General features: G+C 33.1%; 1 protein-coding gene across 1 annotated transcript in view; it reads left to right on the top strand.

Annotated features, from left to right (window-relative positions):
- LOC111138987 (MAM domain containing glycosylphosphatidylinositol anchor 2) overlaps positions 1-18,268 on the top strand; it is an 853,965-nt gene that overhangs the window by 453,625 nt on the left and 382,072 nt on the right. The window contains exon 3 of the mRNA XM_022491049.1: positions 2,020-2,194. Within this exon, the coding sequence (XP_022346757.1) occupies positions 2,020-2,194 (175 nt within the window). The remainder of the gene's footprint in view (positions 1-2,019; positions 2,195-18,268) is intronic.

Below are 18,268 nucleotides of genomic sequence, written 5' to 3'. Positions count from 1 at the left end.
TATTTTTTGTTTTGGAAAATAGTTTTCTGACTAAAAATCTTCCCTGTGTTAAGATGTCATAGATTTATGAATATAATTTTAAATGAGTTAATAGTACATAGGTTAACATTGCCTCAGCTTCAATTTCTAATACAATAATCATGAATGGAAAAAAATAATTATGAATGGATATAATCATTTTAAATAAATGGAAGTTATTTAGGATCACTTATAATTTTTGAGTATAAAGGCATTTGAAGACCAACAATGTTGATAACTGCTGGTTTCCATCATAGTTTTTTCTCTCTGTTTCTGCCTCTGTCTTCTCTGTGTTTCTGTCACACACACACACACACACACACACACGCGTGCGCATGCACACACACTCTTGCTTTCTCTGTCCCCTATTTCTGAATGATTTCTAGTACTGTACCAGTATAACCCTAATTAATCACTGCAGCTTAATAACATTTTTAGTACCTGGAAGGGCTAGGCCATTTCCAGAATTGTTTTTATCTTGAACTTCCTTTTTATTATCTGAAATATATATTATTTCAAAATCAATTTTATATTATATAATTGTATATTATATTATGATAGTCAAAAAACTTGGTATCTTAATTGGAATTGTGTTTTATTTATCACAGATTATATCCTAGAAATAACAATTATGGTAGAATTATCAGAAAAATCAGTGCCTTTGTTACATGTTGTCTTTTTATGAGCATATTAGTAACTAGCTTATAAATTGCTTGAAGTCAGGAGTCTTGCCATTTATTTTTGTGTGCATCTCATACGCATAGAAGATGTTGAATAAATATTTATTTTTATGAATTACCCAGTTTTTATAAATAAGTAAAATTTTCATTTCATTCACAAATTAAGGGCAGACATGATTATATTCATACTGATGTTTTAATGATTGGAGAACTTTTAAAAGATACTTTTTATGTCATTCGATTATAAATTTTAACATTACGTGAAAATAGCATAGAAAATGGCAGTATTATAGGATCTCATCTTTGAAGACTCAGTCTTCAGATGCATTTCTCAATGTTTCTTCTTATATGTTTGACCAAGGATTTCTATCAACCATTTCTCAACCTAAAAATAACAAATAAAAACAAATATCCTATCCAGGAGGGACAAGGAGAGAAGTAAAACCAAATCCTCTTTATTTCCCATTTTGTATCACTTTACAGTACCATTATGTGGCTTTTGTTCAGGTTTTATAAACTAAGATACATAAAATTGGAGTTGAATGCCAGTCTTTATTGCTAGCCAAAACTAAGTCTGTTGTACACAGCTGTGTTTAAGAGAATGCTATTGTTTATAATGAAATGTTTTAGATATTCAAAGTGTTTTGGCAGTTAAATAGAAATTCTCTCTTTGGAAAAGTTTACACATTTTTTGAAAATAATTATTGATATAAAGTGAATACTAATTATCTGAACAGACAAGTCATTTGTAGACTTATTAGACCAAAGCCGTTTAAAAAAAAAAAAAAAACCTCTTGTAACAACCAGGTATATATAATTATACATAATCTCAATGAGCCATTAGACTAATCTGCTCAAATTATCCAAATCAAGTAGGAAATTTAAAATGGAATAACATAACATGTCTGAAAAGTCATTAAGAATCTACCTGTACTAAATAAATAAAAGGTATCTTAGAAGGGTTTGAAAAATAGAAAAATTTAAATTCTCAACAAAAAGAGAAACTAATCCATATTTCCAACATATTACATATGTTTAACTCCAATTCCCTTTATGTTGTATTTATATTGCCCCCCACACTGATTCAGCTATTCATGAATTCCTTGCAATTGAATTAGAGTTACATACGCTATACAACAGTGACCTTGCAGTCAAATTTTTGTAATTCAATTGTGCATACAAATTTAAAATTTTTTCCAATAACTTGCCAGGAATGGCATATAGCATCTCCGAAAGCAGACTCTTCAAATGAGTAATGGCTATTTGATTTTTCTTTGAGAAAACCAACCTAAAGTAACAATCTCTGTTGATGCTTGCTCAGATCAGGTGGACCAAAACAGCAGGAAGTGCCTCTGACAGATTCCAAGACTCAAGTGTCTTCAATGAGACTTTGAGGATTACAAATATTCAGCGTCACCAAGGAGGCCGGTATTACTGTAAAGCAGAAAATGGCTTGGGGTCCCCAGCGATAAAGTCAATCAGAGTGGATGTATACTGTAAGTAACTTTCCCAGAAAACTATAATTAAGTCTACTATGGCTTTCTGTCCTACAGCTTGAGATCCATTTTTTCTATCTATTGAGAAAACCTATGATTTATTCCGAAGCTTAGGATTCTGTTTAGTTGAGGATAAAAAGTATGTAAGATAACAAAAGCTCATTTACTATACTTACTGAAGAAAGAGTCTCCATTAGGAATTTTCATAATTTTTATGTGATAGTAATACATTTTCATTATAGAATATTTAAGAACCAGAGTAACAAGAAGTCAATAAATATTACTGATGATCCCGTCAATGGTCATTAGGTTTGAATGTATATATTTCCTACCTTTATATAGAAGTATATAAATGCATTTTTATAACTGCATAAGGAAAATACACAATTCATACTGTAACTTGTTTTGTTAACTTTACCTCTGTATGAATTTAGCTGTTCTTGTTTTTGTAAAGGCACACCATGTACAAGGTACTATTTGAATTGGCTTGTGAATGACCAAAATCTCTAGGTAGACTCTGTTTTTGATCCACCTGCGTTGAAGGTAGTCAGTATTTTGGGCAATGCTGTGCCACCTGGGAAGTGTTTGTTGATTTATTTTGGTCCTTAGTCTCATTTTTCCACTTTTTGCTGTTAGCAAATATACTTAAAATTTTCTTGGTCTCCTTACCTTGTTCCCCACCAAAAAAAATCCACCAAAAAAAAATCAAGGGCCTACATTCAGTTTGTTCTTTTGCACAGGTTTAATCCATCATTGCACTGCCTTTTGATGAGAACTTGCATTTTTTTTTTAACTCTCCACTGTTAGAATAAAAAGATTTTTTTTTTTTTTTTGCTCTCCTCAAAGTAATTCAGACATAAGTAACTAGTGAGCAGTTCCTGTTTTAGTTCCTGTTTTTCTATTTATCTTTCATTGTGTCCCTTTTCTTTGTTTTGCAATGTGGGACAAGCGTTGCATATTTAGGAAGGTGATTAGAATTACACATGATTTACTTATTGTAACATTTGTTGCAATTTGTTGCACCATCTCATTCAGTTATTCAGGTGACTGGGAAGTGAGTGGCAGGGCTGCCTTTGTGATTTATCATGCACTTGGATGCTTGTTCCCTTCCTGGAAAGGCTGAGAGAGAAGACCTGTCCCATTCATTCTAGCATCTTCTAGCCCCTTAGTCATCCCCTGGCATAACTGAGGCACCTGTATCCCACGTGTTACTCTCAGCGCACACAGGTTAGTCATACCCATACCCCGTCTCACCACAGTATAGCCTCTGGCACTTCTCCTGATCAAATATTTCCAGTTACGTATACTTAAACAACAACAACAACAACACTGTTTTTACTAGTTTTGTTCATATGTATTATTTATTTTTTTTTAAAGATTTTATTTATTTATTTAACAGAGAGAGAGAGAGTATGCACAAGCAAAGGGGAAAAGCTCAGAGGGAAAGGGAGAAACAGAATCCCAGCTGAGCAGGGAACCCAATGTGGGGCTTGATCCCAGGATCCTGGGATCATGACCTGAGCCAAAGGCAGGTGTTTAGCTGACTGAGCCACCCAGGTGCCCCCATATATAATTTTTTTAAGTTTTTATTTAAATTCCAGTTAGTTAACATACAGTGCCATACTAATTTCAGGTATATGACACAGCGTTTCAACACTTCCATACAATACCAGGTGCTCATCACAAGTGCCCTCTTTTTTTTCTTTTTTTTTTTTATGCTATATTAGTCATCATACAGTACATCATTAGTTTTCGATGTAGTGTTCCATAGGTCCTTGTTTGTGTGTAACACCCCCTGCTCCATGCAATATGTGCCCTTCTTAATCCCCATTGCCAATTTAAGCCCCTCATCTGCCTCTTTTCTGGTAACCATCAGTTTGTTCTCTATTGTTAAGAGTCTGTTTTTTGGTTTGCCTCTCTCTCTCTTTTTCCTTTTGCTCATTTGTTTTCTTTCTTAAATTCCACATATGGTATTTGTCTTTCTCTGACTGACTTCGTTAGCATAATACTCTCTAGTTTCATCCATGTTATTGCAAATGGCAAGATTTCATTAAAAATTTCATATGAATAGTCACTCTGGGAAACAGTATGGCTCTTCATATCATAATTTTTAATTAAACTAAATTTAATTTAAATGAATTACACACTTATATAATATTACTTTCTAGAATACATACTTGTGCTTTTTTTGTTATTACAGATTTGGTCATTAAGTCTTAAAGAATTTTTTTTTTTTTTTTTTTTTTTTTAAAGAGAGAGAGAGAGCACAAAGAGTGGGGAGGGTTGGAGGGAGAGGGAGAAGAAGGATTCCCACTGAGCAGGGAATCCGATGTGGGACTTGATCCCAGGACCCTAGATCATGACCTGAGCCAAAGGCAGACAGTTAAGTGAGCCACCCAGGTACTCCTTGGTTATGAAGTTTTAAAACACACAACTTCAGTACCTTCAACACAATTCTAAAATCTAAAAAGTTTTGAAAATTGAATGAGTGTATTTGCTACTTGCTTTGTTGGACTTTATTGGTATATTTTTTTCAGCAAAACCTGATAGGAACTAGTTTGGTGGCAACATCTGATTTAAAATTACTCAAATAGAAAAATAGAAAAGACTTTATGCTCTTTATTTACCCTAATTTGTTTGAATAATCATATGTTTTGCTCAGGAAATAATGTATCTGATTACACAGTATTGCCACAGAGCCTGCTGGATATGTTATGTGATGCATAGTATATGTATTATATTATCTTTTGAAAATCTGAAATAGTCTGAAAAACACTCCCAAAAGGTTTTGAATAAGAGATTGTGACTTTCACTGCCACCCCAAGAGGTTTGATAATAATTTATATACATAATAATAATAATAATTAAACAATTATATTACTGGGTTAAAAATCAAATAGAAAGGGGGCAATGACATTTTTAAGGACTTAATACTTTTTTTCTCCTCCTCTTACTATGAAGCCATTTCAGTACTAGTCTGCATTATACCCACCTTCTTCTTCTTTTTTTTTTTAAGATTTTATTTATTTATTTGACAGAGATCACAAGTAGGCAGAGAGGCAGGCAGAGAGAGGGGGGGAAGCAGGCTCCCTGCTGAGCAGAGAGCCTGATGCTGGGCTAGATCCCAGACCCTTGAGATCATGACCTGAGCTGAAGGCAGAGGTTTAACCCACTGAACCACCCAGGCACCCCATATGCCCACCTTTTTCAATCTGTTCATGTCCCTTGCTGTCCAGACGCAGTTGTACCTCATTTAGTTTATGTTGCACACTTTGGTAGAAATGATAGCACTCCTCCCTCCAGCGCTTCAAAGCCTGATTAGCCTATTAAGACGTGGGTCACATTCCAAGCAGCCAGGACTGGAGGCACTTAACTTGTTTCCTTCTTCTTTGACTTCCTTTGGGATTTTCCCCTTACAACCAGGACTTGACAAAGATCTTATTTTATGTTTTTTAAGTGAAAGATCACTGTGATACATATCATAGTGAAGTGCTATTTTCAGTTATTTTCTTTGTATCCAAGATTTATTAGAAAGCTGTCTAAATTATATTATTTGAGAAAATAACATGTATTAAATTATGGACCCTGTGAATAAATGTGAGATTGCTCTAACCTAAATTTTCCATGTAATGCCTTACTTTCAGGAAAGAAATTTCTTATTGGGATCTAGACATATGTTTTAAGTGGTTATGCCTATTCTTGAAAGTTTGGATAAATAAATTCCTCCAGATAGTAGATTGTTAAATGTTTCAACTAATGAGAATACTTCATAGTAGAGACATGGATACCTACTTGAGGAATTCATCGTTCCACATATAATCTCGATTGAAGACTATAGTTTTCTGGCTCAAGTGTGTGTTCTCTACATGAATCTTTATAACTTAAAACTTGTTCTGTCATTGTTAATAAGAACATGACTAGCAAATAAATGCTGCATTTAAATTTGGCAACCCCATTGTCTAAAGTTGGATTATAGTCTTAAGATTCATCTGTTCTTGGATTTTTATTTAATGTTGGACTACGTGATTGAATAAACACTAATTTTTATAAACTGTAAATAAGCAAGCAACTTTATTTCAGGTACTTTTACTTTAACTATTTTAGAAAACACTAAAATAATAGCACCAGTTTTCCTGTTTGGAGCCAAGGTTTTAGAATCATCATCTAAACTGTAGATTTCTGTTTCTTTTCATAACTGGTTCCCAAGTGGAACTGTCATCAACATCGGTAGAACTTGAAACATAAGATGGGCATAGAATACAAAATACAGAAAAATCTGCAGATGAAGGTTGTATCTGCAACAATAAACAGAGGCAGATGATGTCTTGAATTTAACAAAAATTCTAACAAATATTATCAGAATTTAACTTTGAACCCCTGTATTAGACTGTCTCTAAAATGTGCCCCTGAAGTATTAATTTTAAGGTCACCATTTTTATGGAGAGTTTTCATAAAGTGAAAATGTAGCCCTCTCATCATTCTAATCATTTAGAGCTAATTCCTACGTAAGATAAAATTTAGTGATAGGCCATCATTATTTTGATGAGGAAATTTTGTTTCACAAGAGAAACTTGCTACAATGCTGACTGATGTAGAATGAGGTGGTTTTTGTTAGGTAGATATTTTGAAATATTTGTGACACTATGTTAACATTTTGATGAATTTGGGAAGATTAATTAATCTGAATTAGCAATTTCTTCCCAGAAAATTTTCTAAAATTTCATGTAGTAGAAGAATTGGACCATATAGGTTTTATAAAGCAACTACAAAATGTTTTATTTATTGCTTACTATTCCAATCCAGAATGCTGTTTCCTCTGTTACTATTTTGAGAAACTAGAACTATGTTCTTTACCTTGTATGACCTATGGTTTTTTTAAAGAATTTTAAAAGCATTCCAAGGGTTTTATGAGCTATAATTTCTTAGTAAAAGCATATTTTATAACTAGGCAAATTTCATGATCATATAGTGATTTACTTTTTTTTTCCCTAAAATCTGACCTAGTCATTTATACAATATTTCTGATCAAAAGATAATTGATTGCAACTTTTCATTTGCTGGGATATGGCTTCTGAGAGTCTGAAAATTAATAGTTGTATGTTTGACAGAAACATGTAGAATTAGTTCTACTTAATGCACTCTTCATGTCTTCTCCTTAGACCCATGCTGAAACACTAGTAAAGGAATAAAACAACAATAACAAACACAGAATAGAGAGAATGGGAGAGGAGATGAAGGGAAAACAATTTTGAAGGAAAAGAATCAGATCAGGAAATGGCCACTGTTTAGCATACTAAAGAATGCTTAAATCAAAGGCATCAATTTAAAGGACAGAACTGGCATACCCATGTTGTAGAATCCTTAAAAAGCTCAGTAACTGGAGACACCATTAAGTTCTTGAGTGAGAATGTAATTTAGTTTAAAAAAGGAGAAGTGACTGAAAGTCTATATTAGAGTTACATATCCAGATCTCTTTCCACATCTCAAACAGTTCTATGCCTAACCACCTCCTTTTCCCTGCCAGCTTCCTAGTCAATCCCAACAGAAAACCAGAATTTTTTAAATTTATTTTTATTTAAAAAAAATTTTTTTAAATATGAGATGTTGAACTGGAGAGATTTTGAACTAAGAAACTTGGAATCATCAGAAACAAGAGGCAACATACTGTAGTTAAATCAGTGTTATTAAGTCAAACTTTACATATTCAACATGGTCTCTTCTCACATTTGATTCTGAAAATGCCTTCCTGGCAGAATATTAGAGAATTCCTGTTAGGGGAAACATATAAATTGGAGGAAAGGCTACAGATCCTGACAAGTGTGGAACTGACAATAGTCCAACTAATACACTTACGATATAGCCTCCTATTGATCAACAGAACTATCAATACACTCTTTCATAACTGACTATTTAACAGGAATATACCCTATACCCCCACATTTGAGACAGTCTTCAAACAAAAGAAATAAACCGAGAAAAAGAAATTAGGAAACAAGGATAATTCAGGGGGCCAAAATATGAAATAAAACACAATTCATTGATTGTTTTAATTAGTATTCAGAAAAAAAAGAAAATATTGCATGTATGTAATAAAAACAGGAAAACTAAAAACAAGGAAGAACTCTTGTTCTTTTTTTGTTGTTCTTTTTTGTTGTTCTTTTTGTTTCAGAAAACAAAAAAGAACTCTTGGAATATTAAAAATGATAAGATAAAAATCAACAGAAGATATGAAAGATAACTTTGAAATCTTACAGAGAGTAAAGCAAAATTTATCAAAGGGATAGAACAAGAAAGAGAAGATAAGAAAATGAAAGAATTAGCCCAGCTGATCCAACATTTGAATAAAAATTCCAAACAGATAGAATAGAGGTGGAGGAATTGTTTTTTAAATAATTAAGAAAATTTCCTATCATAGTTGTACATGTGTTTTCAATAACTATGTGTCTAGTACAATGCATTAAACAAGATCCACACCAAAACACATCAATATGCAATTCAGAACACTAGGAGAAAGTGATCTTAAAAATTTCCAAAGAGTTTTTCATTTTTTTCCTAAATGGTCACATGTAATGAATTAGGAATTAAAATGCACAGGTCTTCTCAATAGGAATCAGGAAGAAAACAACTGAGTAAAGCTTTCAAAATTTGGAGGGAAAATTATTTCCCAACTAGAATTTTTCACACAGCCAGTGTGAAACACACTGTGTTTTACCTTTTTTCCAAATACAAAAGAAGATCCTTTTTAGAAGAAGACATTTTTAGACCTATAAAATTTCCAGTTTTTTCCCTGCCTTGTTCCCTTTCTCGGGACACTACTTTTATATATGTTGCACCAAAACTAGAAATCAAATCAAAAAAGAGGAAGAGATGTAATAATAATAACAATAAAATAGGAGATTGTGTATAGGAGAATATAGAAGGGAATCCCAGGATGATATTGAAGCAAGACACCATGACAATAGCTGTGCATTGGGTCTCGAGGACAACTGAGACAGACTGAAGGTGGAAGAGACTCCGTGAAGGGTGTTTTCATGAAGCAGATGCATCTGATCGGTTGCCTGGTTTTAGAGAGGAACTTCATGCTTTTCACGGAATGCTTAATAATGGGGTGATGATAGAAGCATTCACAATTGAGGACATGAAGTATAGATGTTACTGACAGAAGGCAAAGAGGAAGTTGTATAAAATGAAATGTAATTGAAATATATTACAAGGTTCAACTGTTCAGAATACTTACATAGTCATCGATAACAAGAGCATTTGACTTAACCAAAAGTATGATATAAGAAAGATGAGAGAGGGTTGGTATAGAAGGGTTAGTATAGTTGTAAAGGCTACTCTTGAACAGGAAAAAATCAATAAGACAATATGAAAATGAAAAGAAAAACAGTCTATAAGTAGCAGTTAAACATTTAGAAATATGAAGGCAAAACCAAGACTGGTTAAGAGATGAATTAGAAAAGGTTCCCTCTGGGTATTGGAAATACTTGAGGTTGTGTTTTGTATAATTATTTGGCTTTCTAAACTATGTGCATGTATAATTTGTTATTTTTTAATTCATAAAATATAGATTTGAAGATTTTGCCTTGGAGGTCCTTGTTATTAAACCCTTATAATGTGTCAAAACTGACTTCATTCCAAATTATATCAGAAGATTATTGTCTTCTAAAACTTAAGACTAGGTTTCTATTCACATTTTTCTTGAATTCTTCATAAGAATTGATATTCCTTGATATCTGACACCAAATAAAATTGGCTGAAAAGATATCTTACAAGTAAAAGATAGGCAATAACAAGGGATATTCTAACTAATTTTACCCCAGAACATGATAGGATTAAACTCAGGTTACTCTCCCCTATCATTTATTTGCACACTGTTTAGGATGAAATTTAATAAGTTTTGACTCTTCATTCATTCAGGAAATATTTAAGTGGCTATTCAAAATATAATTCCCTTAAATTTTATGAGGCTACAAAAGAATTATCACATAATTTGTAGTTTCATTGAGCTTAAACTGCTTAAAGAGACAATACGAAATAAATAATTCATTTAAATGAAATACAAATGTTAAGCAATTGGATAAATAACATAAATTATACTACACAACATGAGTGATGTGTCAAATGGCACAGAAAATATAGTGCTGGGTGTGAGAGGGTCCTGTGGACTCTTACCATAAAAGCAGTAGGGTTTACATTGTAGTTTGAAGGATGAGATTTCAGAGAAAATTCCTCATGACATTTCTACATGTCTTTTGGCAGTTTTTGTTCTGAACTCTCTTTTCAAGGATGTTTGTATAGCAAACGGCCTCTAATATTAGAGATAGTGTCTGTCTCCAGGGCAGAGAGCAATTTGTTTCCTGACCAGGATAATAAAGGTAATGTCTATCTCAGGAGCCAAGATTGAGCAGGTTTGCTAGCAGAACTTTTAAGATTGGAAGTTTCCTAGGCTCAGGATTCCTTAGCTGTGTCACAAACTGTATGTGCAGCATTCATCTGGGCTGCCCCCGGATCGTCCCCCTGGAAATTGAGGGAGGAGGAGAACCTATGAAAACATAAGGCTTATATATCCATTGGAGATCTGAGTAATAACGTCCTTTGTCTCTGACCCAGAAGTCTCAGGTCTTCCGCAAGCATCCATGAAATGGTGACTGGCTAACATGTTAGCCAGCAAAATAGGGAAAATACCAAATTCTTGAAAGAGTTTTGACACAGTTTACCTAAGTAGAGGGGAAGGCTAGAGGTAATCCATAGTGAGTGAACATTTTGATTAAAGGCATAGAAGAGGATTAAATGAACTATATTTGGAGCTGGGCCGGAGGGTGGGGGTGGGGGGGGAGGATACTGACTAAAATGGGGGGATTAGAGGAGGAATGAGAGCTTAATTTGAAAGATGGGCTGCCAGATTGTGTTGAAATCCTACTGCCAGTGTTTTCAGACCAAATGAATGATTCTCTGCCATGTATGCTAAGATCTAAAAAAGTTAAAACTTCAGAATTACTAATGAGAGTCAGCAATCTCCTAATACTAACACTGCTTCATTTGTCCTAAGAAGCAGCAACTACTCATTGAGAGCCCCAAGATTCATTTTTGGAGTTGGAGTATAATAATTTATACTTATAGAAATTTATATGTATATAAATAGATATGTAATATATATAACATATAATATATATACACAATTTATATAAATGATTATATTCCTCTAAAAATTATATGAATTATTTGATATATATTTATGTGAATATAAATATACAAATTATATATAAAATATAAATATTTTATATATAAATATATAAATATGATATGAATATAAATATATACATATATATATAAATAAATATAAAGCAAGCTCATGGAAGTTTGAGGTTTTCATACTGAAATATATTTGTTACCTTGAGATTCTTGAGGGCATTTAAACAGTTTTCTGAGAAGTGTTCCCCTAATTCTTTCACTTATTCTTAGCCATGACTATATTGCTTATAGGGTAATAGAGGTCATACAACTTTAAAGGTTAGGGTTTGCTTAAAGATGATTTTTAATTCAAAAAGAAATTAGATTCAGAGGCATTAGCTTAATAAGTTTTCATGTGTGCAGACACTGTTCACACATGAGACAAATCTTTTTCAATATCCATTAAACATTTTGTAAGCCTTCTTATTTCTGAAACATATTCCCTACTTTAATTTCACTTAGTAGATTGCTGCATTTCATTACATTCAGTCCAAGCAGTGATTTTTTTTTTTAATCCTTGTCTGTTAGATTTACTTATTACATTTTTACCTGATAAATTAGTGGGAAATTAGGATGATATGTTACTGATTTATTTCCCAAATACAATTTACCTGTGTTAGAAAGAAAAATTATAAACTATACAGTTAAAAATTATTGACAGTGAGTTGTTTTGGTTTATTTTTATTAGACCCATCAACATGATTTCTGGATAACAATGTTTGGGAAGAGGGCTAGAATGACAAATAGGAATTGTGGTACGAAGGCAAGCACTGCAAGAAAACTAATGCCTGAAGTCAGTCTCATCAAGCATCATTTTCTTATTTTCCACCCCTCCTCCCAAAACCTCAGTCTTGGGTTTGGAAAGTCTTAATAGTGTTTGATGTGGTAATTACAATGCTTATTAAAAATGGGTTACTGTCGTGATAATTACCTATTAATAATTTCAAGACAGAATTTTGCAACATTGTGTATGCTGCAGATGAAGAATACTTGCTTATCAGAGTTATATGCTCATGGAGCACATGACCAATCACATTCCAAACAGTGTTAGAGTTACTAATAAAAGAACTTATAAAATATATCCTTCATTAAAAATTAGAGGTAATCATGTAGAGACTCCTGCCAAGGCAAGGACCATGTCAACATCATGCTGAGAGGGTCTGATTTATTGTTAATTTATTGCTAATATGTTAGTTTTATTGTTAATTGATTGTTAATATGTTAATATATTTATTTTAACAAGAATTTTGCTCTTTTTAAAGTGCTTCATTTTTTTTCTGCAACAGTTGTTTGTAGATTTTTTTTTTTAAATAGCATTGGCTCTTATAACTTTTAGTATGCAAACATATGTCTACTCTGTCTTTCTTGTGACCATTTTGAATATTCAAACTGAGGCATTCTAATGCCCTGAGCTTTTTTTTCTTTCTTTTTTTTTAACAGATTCATTATTTCCACTTAATTTATTATCCTTTGTATGTGGTATTTCCAAACATTTTATCTTCTAGTGTACTCTTAGCATGCTAAATTTTGTCAGTATTTTTCCAAAAACTTTAGTAATGCTGATTCAGTTTTACTATAGATATGAGATGATCCATATAGTCTAAATTGGAAGTATTATCCTTATAATCAAGAAATGTGAATTCTTACTAATAAAATTGTTAGTTTTGGTTTCTTAAAAAATTTAAAACAGTAATATTTTATTCTCTTGAATCTATCTTGTCGTTAAATCTTTTTAAAACATACTTGAAAATTGACATTCTATTAACATTATTTGTACAACTGATCATATTGTAATGCTAAAGGTAGAATCATATTTATTACTGTTTAATTTCATTTTTTTATCTGTGCATGCATATTTTAAGATTTTAAAATATATTTATTATAGAATTTCATTTCCTAGTTATTCATTTCTTTTTTTCCTTGGTATTTTTCTATTTTACTTAAAAATATTATTGTTCCTTGGGGCGCCTGGGTGGCTCAGTGGGTTAAAGCCTCTGCCTTCGGCTCAGGTCATGATCCCGGGGTCCTGGGATCGAGCCCCGCATCGGGCTCTCTGCTCAGCGGGGAGCCTGCTTCCTCCTCTCTCTCTGCCTCTCTACCTACTTGTGATCTCTATCTGTCAAATGAATAAATAAAAAAATCTTAAAAAAAATATTATTGTTCCTTATTTTTCACTTAATTCATTGCTAAACATATTCTCTGGGAGCAACACCAAGATCAAACCACTTTAATATACTACAAACACATCCCTAAATTTCAGGCTATTAATCATGACCTGTAGTAGACTCTTTCTTCCAATGTTTATTTCCTTAATACACAGATGAATTCTGTTTCTCAGTCTTGGTTCATCTAGTTGTGGTCATGAGACTAATTTTGGTCAGTGGCATAAGAGAAGAAGTGATGTATGTCACATTCAGGCTGAGTGTCTGAAATATCTCATGTAGTTCTTCACACATTGTCTTGATTTATGTATCTTTGCATATACAGGCTCCAGTAATGTGTCTAAGGATCCTGTGGTTTTTGGAGCCACATGATGGAAGAATGTTGAATCTCAGGGTCACCATTTAGAGGACGGCTACCCAGGAGACCAATTAGTGTAGGAACAATTGAATTGGAATTTTTATGAAAGGAAATTGTTTTGTTTTTGGTTAAGCTACTGAGGTTTTAGGGATATTTGTTATACTTGTCCTAATTGCAGTCTTCTTTTTTACTATTTCTATCCATTCTCCATTTCTACAATGTATTAATGAAGTTATAGAGCATGTCAGAAAATGTATCAGTCAATTTGTTTTTTTCAACATATCTGAATGACTTGGAATTAAGTACACTTCAACCTTGAAAGTTGTGAAAGAGAAGAAATCCATTTTTTTAATATATTCATGAAATAGATACAGTAGGAAAATCACTGATTTCTTAGATCTTAATTTTACTGTCCCTACCCCCAGTCTAGGAGATACTCCTGGTCTGAGACCTCTCCCCCCAGAACTCTATGTTAATGCATTTTGAGGCTGATCCATTTTCTAGTTTCTCTGTTCTCCCCTTCTTTTGTGAAATGTGCGGTAGGACTGTGTCTCAGTGGAAGAATATAACACTAGGATGTTAATTTATTTCTGTGATGAATTCTCAGTATTTATAGTACCTCACTCAGATTCGGTCCTTAAACAAAATTATCCAATTTTTATTTGTCTAAAGTTGCTACAACTGGAGTGTAAAGAAGTAGTTATTGTTTACTTAAGAAAGCCAGTTTAGTGCACCTGAGCGGCTCAGTCGGTTGAGTCTGGCTCTTGGTTTCCGCTCAGGTCATGATCTCAGGGTCATGAGATTGAGCCCCACAAGGGTCTCTGCACTTAGCAAGAAGTCTGCTGGATATTCTCTCTCTCCCTTTCTCTCTATGCCCCACCCCCACTGCTCACATGGTTGCGTGCTCTATCTCTCTCTCTAAAAAAAGAAACACAAAGTTTTTTTGTGTTTCTTTTTTTAGAGAGAGAATAGAGCACGCAACCATGTGAGCAGTGGGGGTGGGGCATAGAGAGAAAGGGAGAGAGAGAATATATACACACACACACACACACACACTTAATATATATACTAATTTAAGTATATATATACTTTATGTAGTATATATACACATATATAAATATATACTATATATTATATAAACACTTATATATACTTTATATATATTATATATGACTATATACTGTATATATTATATATGCTTATAAATGTAAATATATACTTGATATATATTATATATATATACACTTAATATATACTTATTATATATATACTACATAATACACACACACACACACACACACACACACACACACACACACACACGTATATTATTCGTGATAGTTGGTATATAAATACCCCAGCTCCATTGCTCCTTGGATGGGATGACTCAGAGAGGCAGTTTCACCGTCCCAGAATTCCTCAGGAAAATTAAATTCTAATTCCTCGTGGTTGTTAATAATGCACTCTTTATGTTTATTTCCCTCACTTTTCCAATAACATACTGGTGTTTCTGGGAACACTTTCAAATGCACTGCTTGCACTTGAGTGTTTGTCTCAGAGTTTGCCTTGGGGGAAACTCAGAAAGCACATCAATAAAGAAAGGGTGTTTAACTTGTTATAATGATACATTATTTTAGAATGTGCAGGTGGATTTTAGCTTTTAGATTTTAGGTGGATTTTAGCAACACAGCTCTCTGACTTATTTGTATTTTTAGAACATTTATCAGAAGTTACTTTGCACTGAGTATTAAAATATTGATTACCACATATTTTGGCTGACTTATCTAATTTTTAATATGATTTTCTATATAATCACAAAGCATCTTTTAAACAATAATTTCAACATAAATTTCAAGGTAAATTTTGTTTCATCTCTGGAGAAGAGTAAGTCTTGAATTCATTTTTTATTCTCTTTTCACAGTTAATTTCATGTATAGTCATCAAATTTAGTGGAACAGATTCTGAAGCATGTCCTTGGGTCTGTAGAAGACTTAGCTTTTCTTAGCTCCCCATAAACTTTACCTATTTCATATCTGGTCACTGATTATTGTTCAGAGAACGTAATGGAAGAGTTGCTTTTAAATCAATGTAGTCCTGTCTTTATCGAACTGCTTATTATCTATTCGCCACTGATTGAACATATCCTTTCAAGAGATATTCATGGAGGACCTACTGGAATCCTTCCCTCATTCCACAGGCACACAATCAGAATAGCTACCAGCAGTTTTCTCTCAGTTGCTCTGCACCTGTTCCTACTGCCTTTAGGTTGTTGTGCTTATTCAGTCTGATTCTGAAAATTGCAAATGTTCTGTTAGCCTTCTGGATTGGAGGTCCCAGAAGGCCATTTCCAATTAGAGTCTGTCAGTTTGCAATGTTAATTGGAGGACTCACTATTGCAAAAGATTCTGCTAGAAACTATGCTGAGAAATAAATCAAAATTACAAGGCCTTTGCCCTAAAGAAGTTTATAATTAGTTGGAGACTTTTAAAAATAGATGTAAGAAATAGAAATCAAAATAGAAATAAGAATAGATATAGAAATAAATAGAAATAAGAAGTAAACTGGTGAGTAAAATTACTATGGGTATTAAAAATACTAAAACAAAAGTGAATCAAAATATGACATTAATTAGAAAATACTCCCACTAAATATATTAAAGCAGTCAAGAAAATAGATATAACTACTATATCAATATGCATTTAATTTCTAGGTTGTTAGTTTTATAAAAATTATCAATTCTTGAGCAAACTTATTAACTGAAAAGTAGCATTTTTTCACAAAAGTTGATGACTGTTTAGGCAAAGAAAGTTTGCATCCAATTTCAATAAACGTTATCCCTCATATCTGCAGATTATTTACAAGGTCACCTGGGTGACTCAGTTGGTTAAGCGTCTGCCTTCGGCTCAGGTCATGATCCCAGGGTCCTGGGATCCTGTCCCACTTTGGGCTTCTTGCTCAAGTGGGGAGCCTGCTTCCCCCTCTCTCTCTGCTCCTCCCCACTGCTTGTGGATGCTCACGCTCTCTCTCTCTCTCTCTCTCTCAAATAAGTAAATAAAATCTTAAAAGAAATAAAAATTACTTATAATTTTTATCTGTCATAGTAAAGTGGTAAATCCATTGATTAAACCAAGTAAAAGTCCGTTGAAGAAACAGATTTATTGGCTCTGTGAGATTCTTTAGTCAAAGTTTAATGACTGTCAGATGCTTCTGCTGAATCAGCCAGAGAATTGGAGTTGGCATTCACTGTTGTGATTTCTAGTCAGTTCATGAAGTGTCTGAGTCTGGTTTTTTCCTCAAGAGCAAAGTCTCCTATTGTCAACTCTGTATTACATACATATTTCATTAAAAAAAGAAAAAAAAAAACAGTTGGGAGAATTGGTATAATTTGTACAAATACAGTGAGTTAATAAAATGATTTGGATCTTAAAAATAGGTAAGAGGATGTTTAATTAGATTGATTTCACATGTTTTTAAATCTAGCCAATTCTGAGTCTCACTGAAAGTATAAAGTAAAAGTTCGAATAGCAAATTAGTGCTCACATATATTTAGCACTTGAGGCCATCAAGTGACTAATACTTCCTCTGAATGTATTCAGAATGCATCATACTTTCTAACTGAAATTTATAACAGGCCCAAGAAAACTTAGTTAACTTTGCTTCTGCCCTTCTGTCTATACCATGAGTCAGATGAAATAATTTGAAATATCAGTTCTTGACTAGCTTTATAAGGACAGTGTGGAAAGATTCTCAGAGAGTAAAGAAAGCCATTAGACTTATACAAGATGAGAAGCTCTTCAAAATTATAATGATTTCTACCTCCAAGTTTCAGCAACAGTTTTTTATTTTTCCCCTTGACAACTGAAGGAAATGGTTCTTGTCAGTCTGGCAGAGGATATCAGAGAAGACATCTGGCCTTGTCTTGGTACTTTATATTTTCAAAATCTTAGCTCTGTTCTTTTAATAGAGAAAAAAATTTAATTAACATTTTTTTTAGCATCTGAACTGTATTTGCATGACCAGATGCGAAATACTGAAGTATCTTAAAGTAGCCGACTTTCAAGACTTTCAAGTTCTTAGGTTGAAAGTGAAGTGAAAACATCTAAACTCCAATTGAGAACAGTGCAATTGTTGTTGTTGTTTGTTTTAAAAATTTTTTGTTCGTGGCCTCTTGAGTCTGTCTTCAGGCTTGGAATATAAAAATCCATGTGTAATGAGATACCTCTGACCTGCATTGAGGACATCCAGATGGCGAATAAAGTAAATGAAGGGTTTCTTCATTTTCAAACATTTTCAGGAGTCCATCCCTAAGAGTCATATTCA

The sequence above is a fragment of the Enhydra lutris genome, unplaced genomic scaffold (assembly GCF_002288905.1).
Source record: "Enhydra lutris kenyoni isolate GAN:26980312 unplaced genomic scaffold, ASM228890v2 scaffoldscaffold4, whole genome shotgun sequence".
NCBI classification, from domain to species: domain Eukaryota; kingdom Metazoa; phylum Chordata; class Mammalia; order Carnivora; family Mustelidae; genus Enhydra; species Enhydra lutris.
Note: the sequence above shows the minus strand (reverse complement) of the source record. Positions and strands in the feature narration are given on the sequence as shown.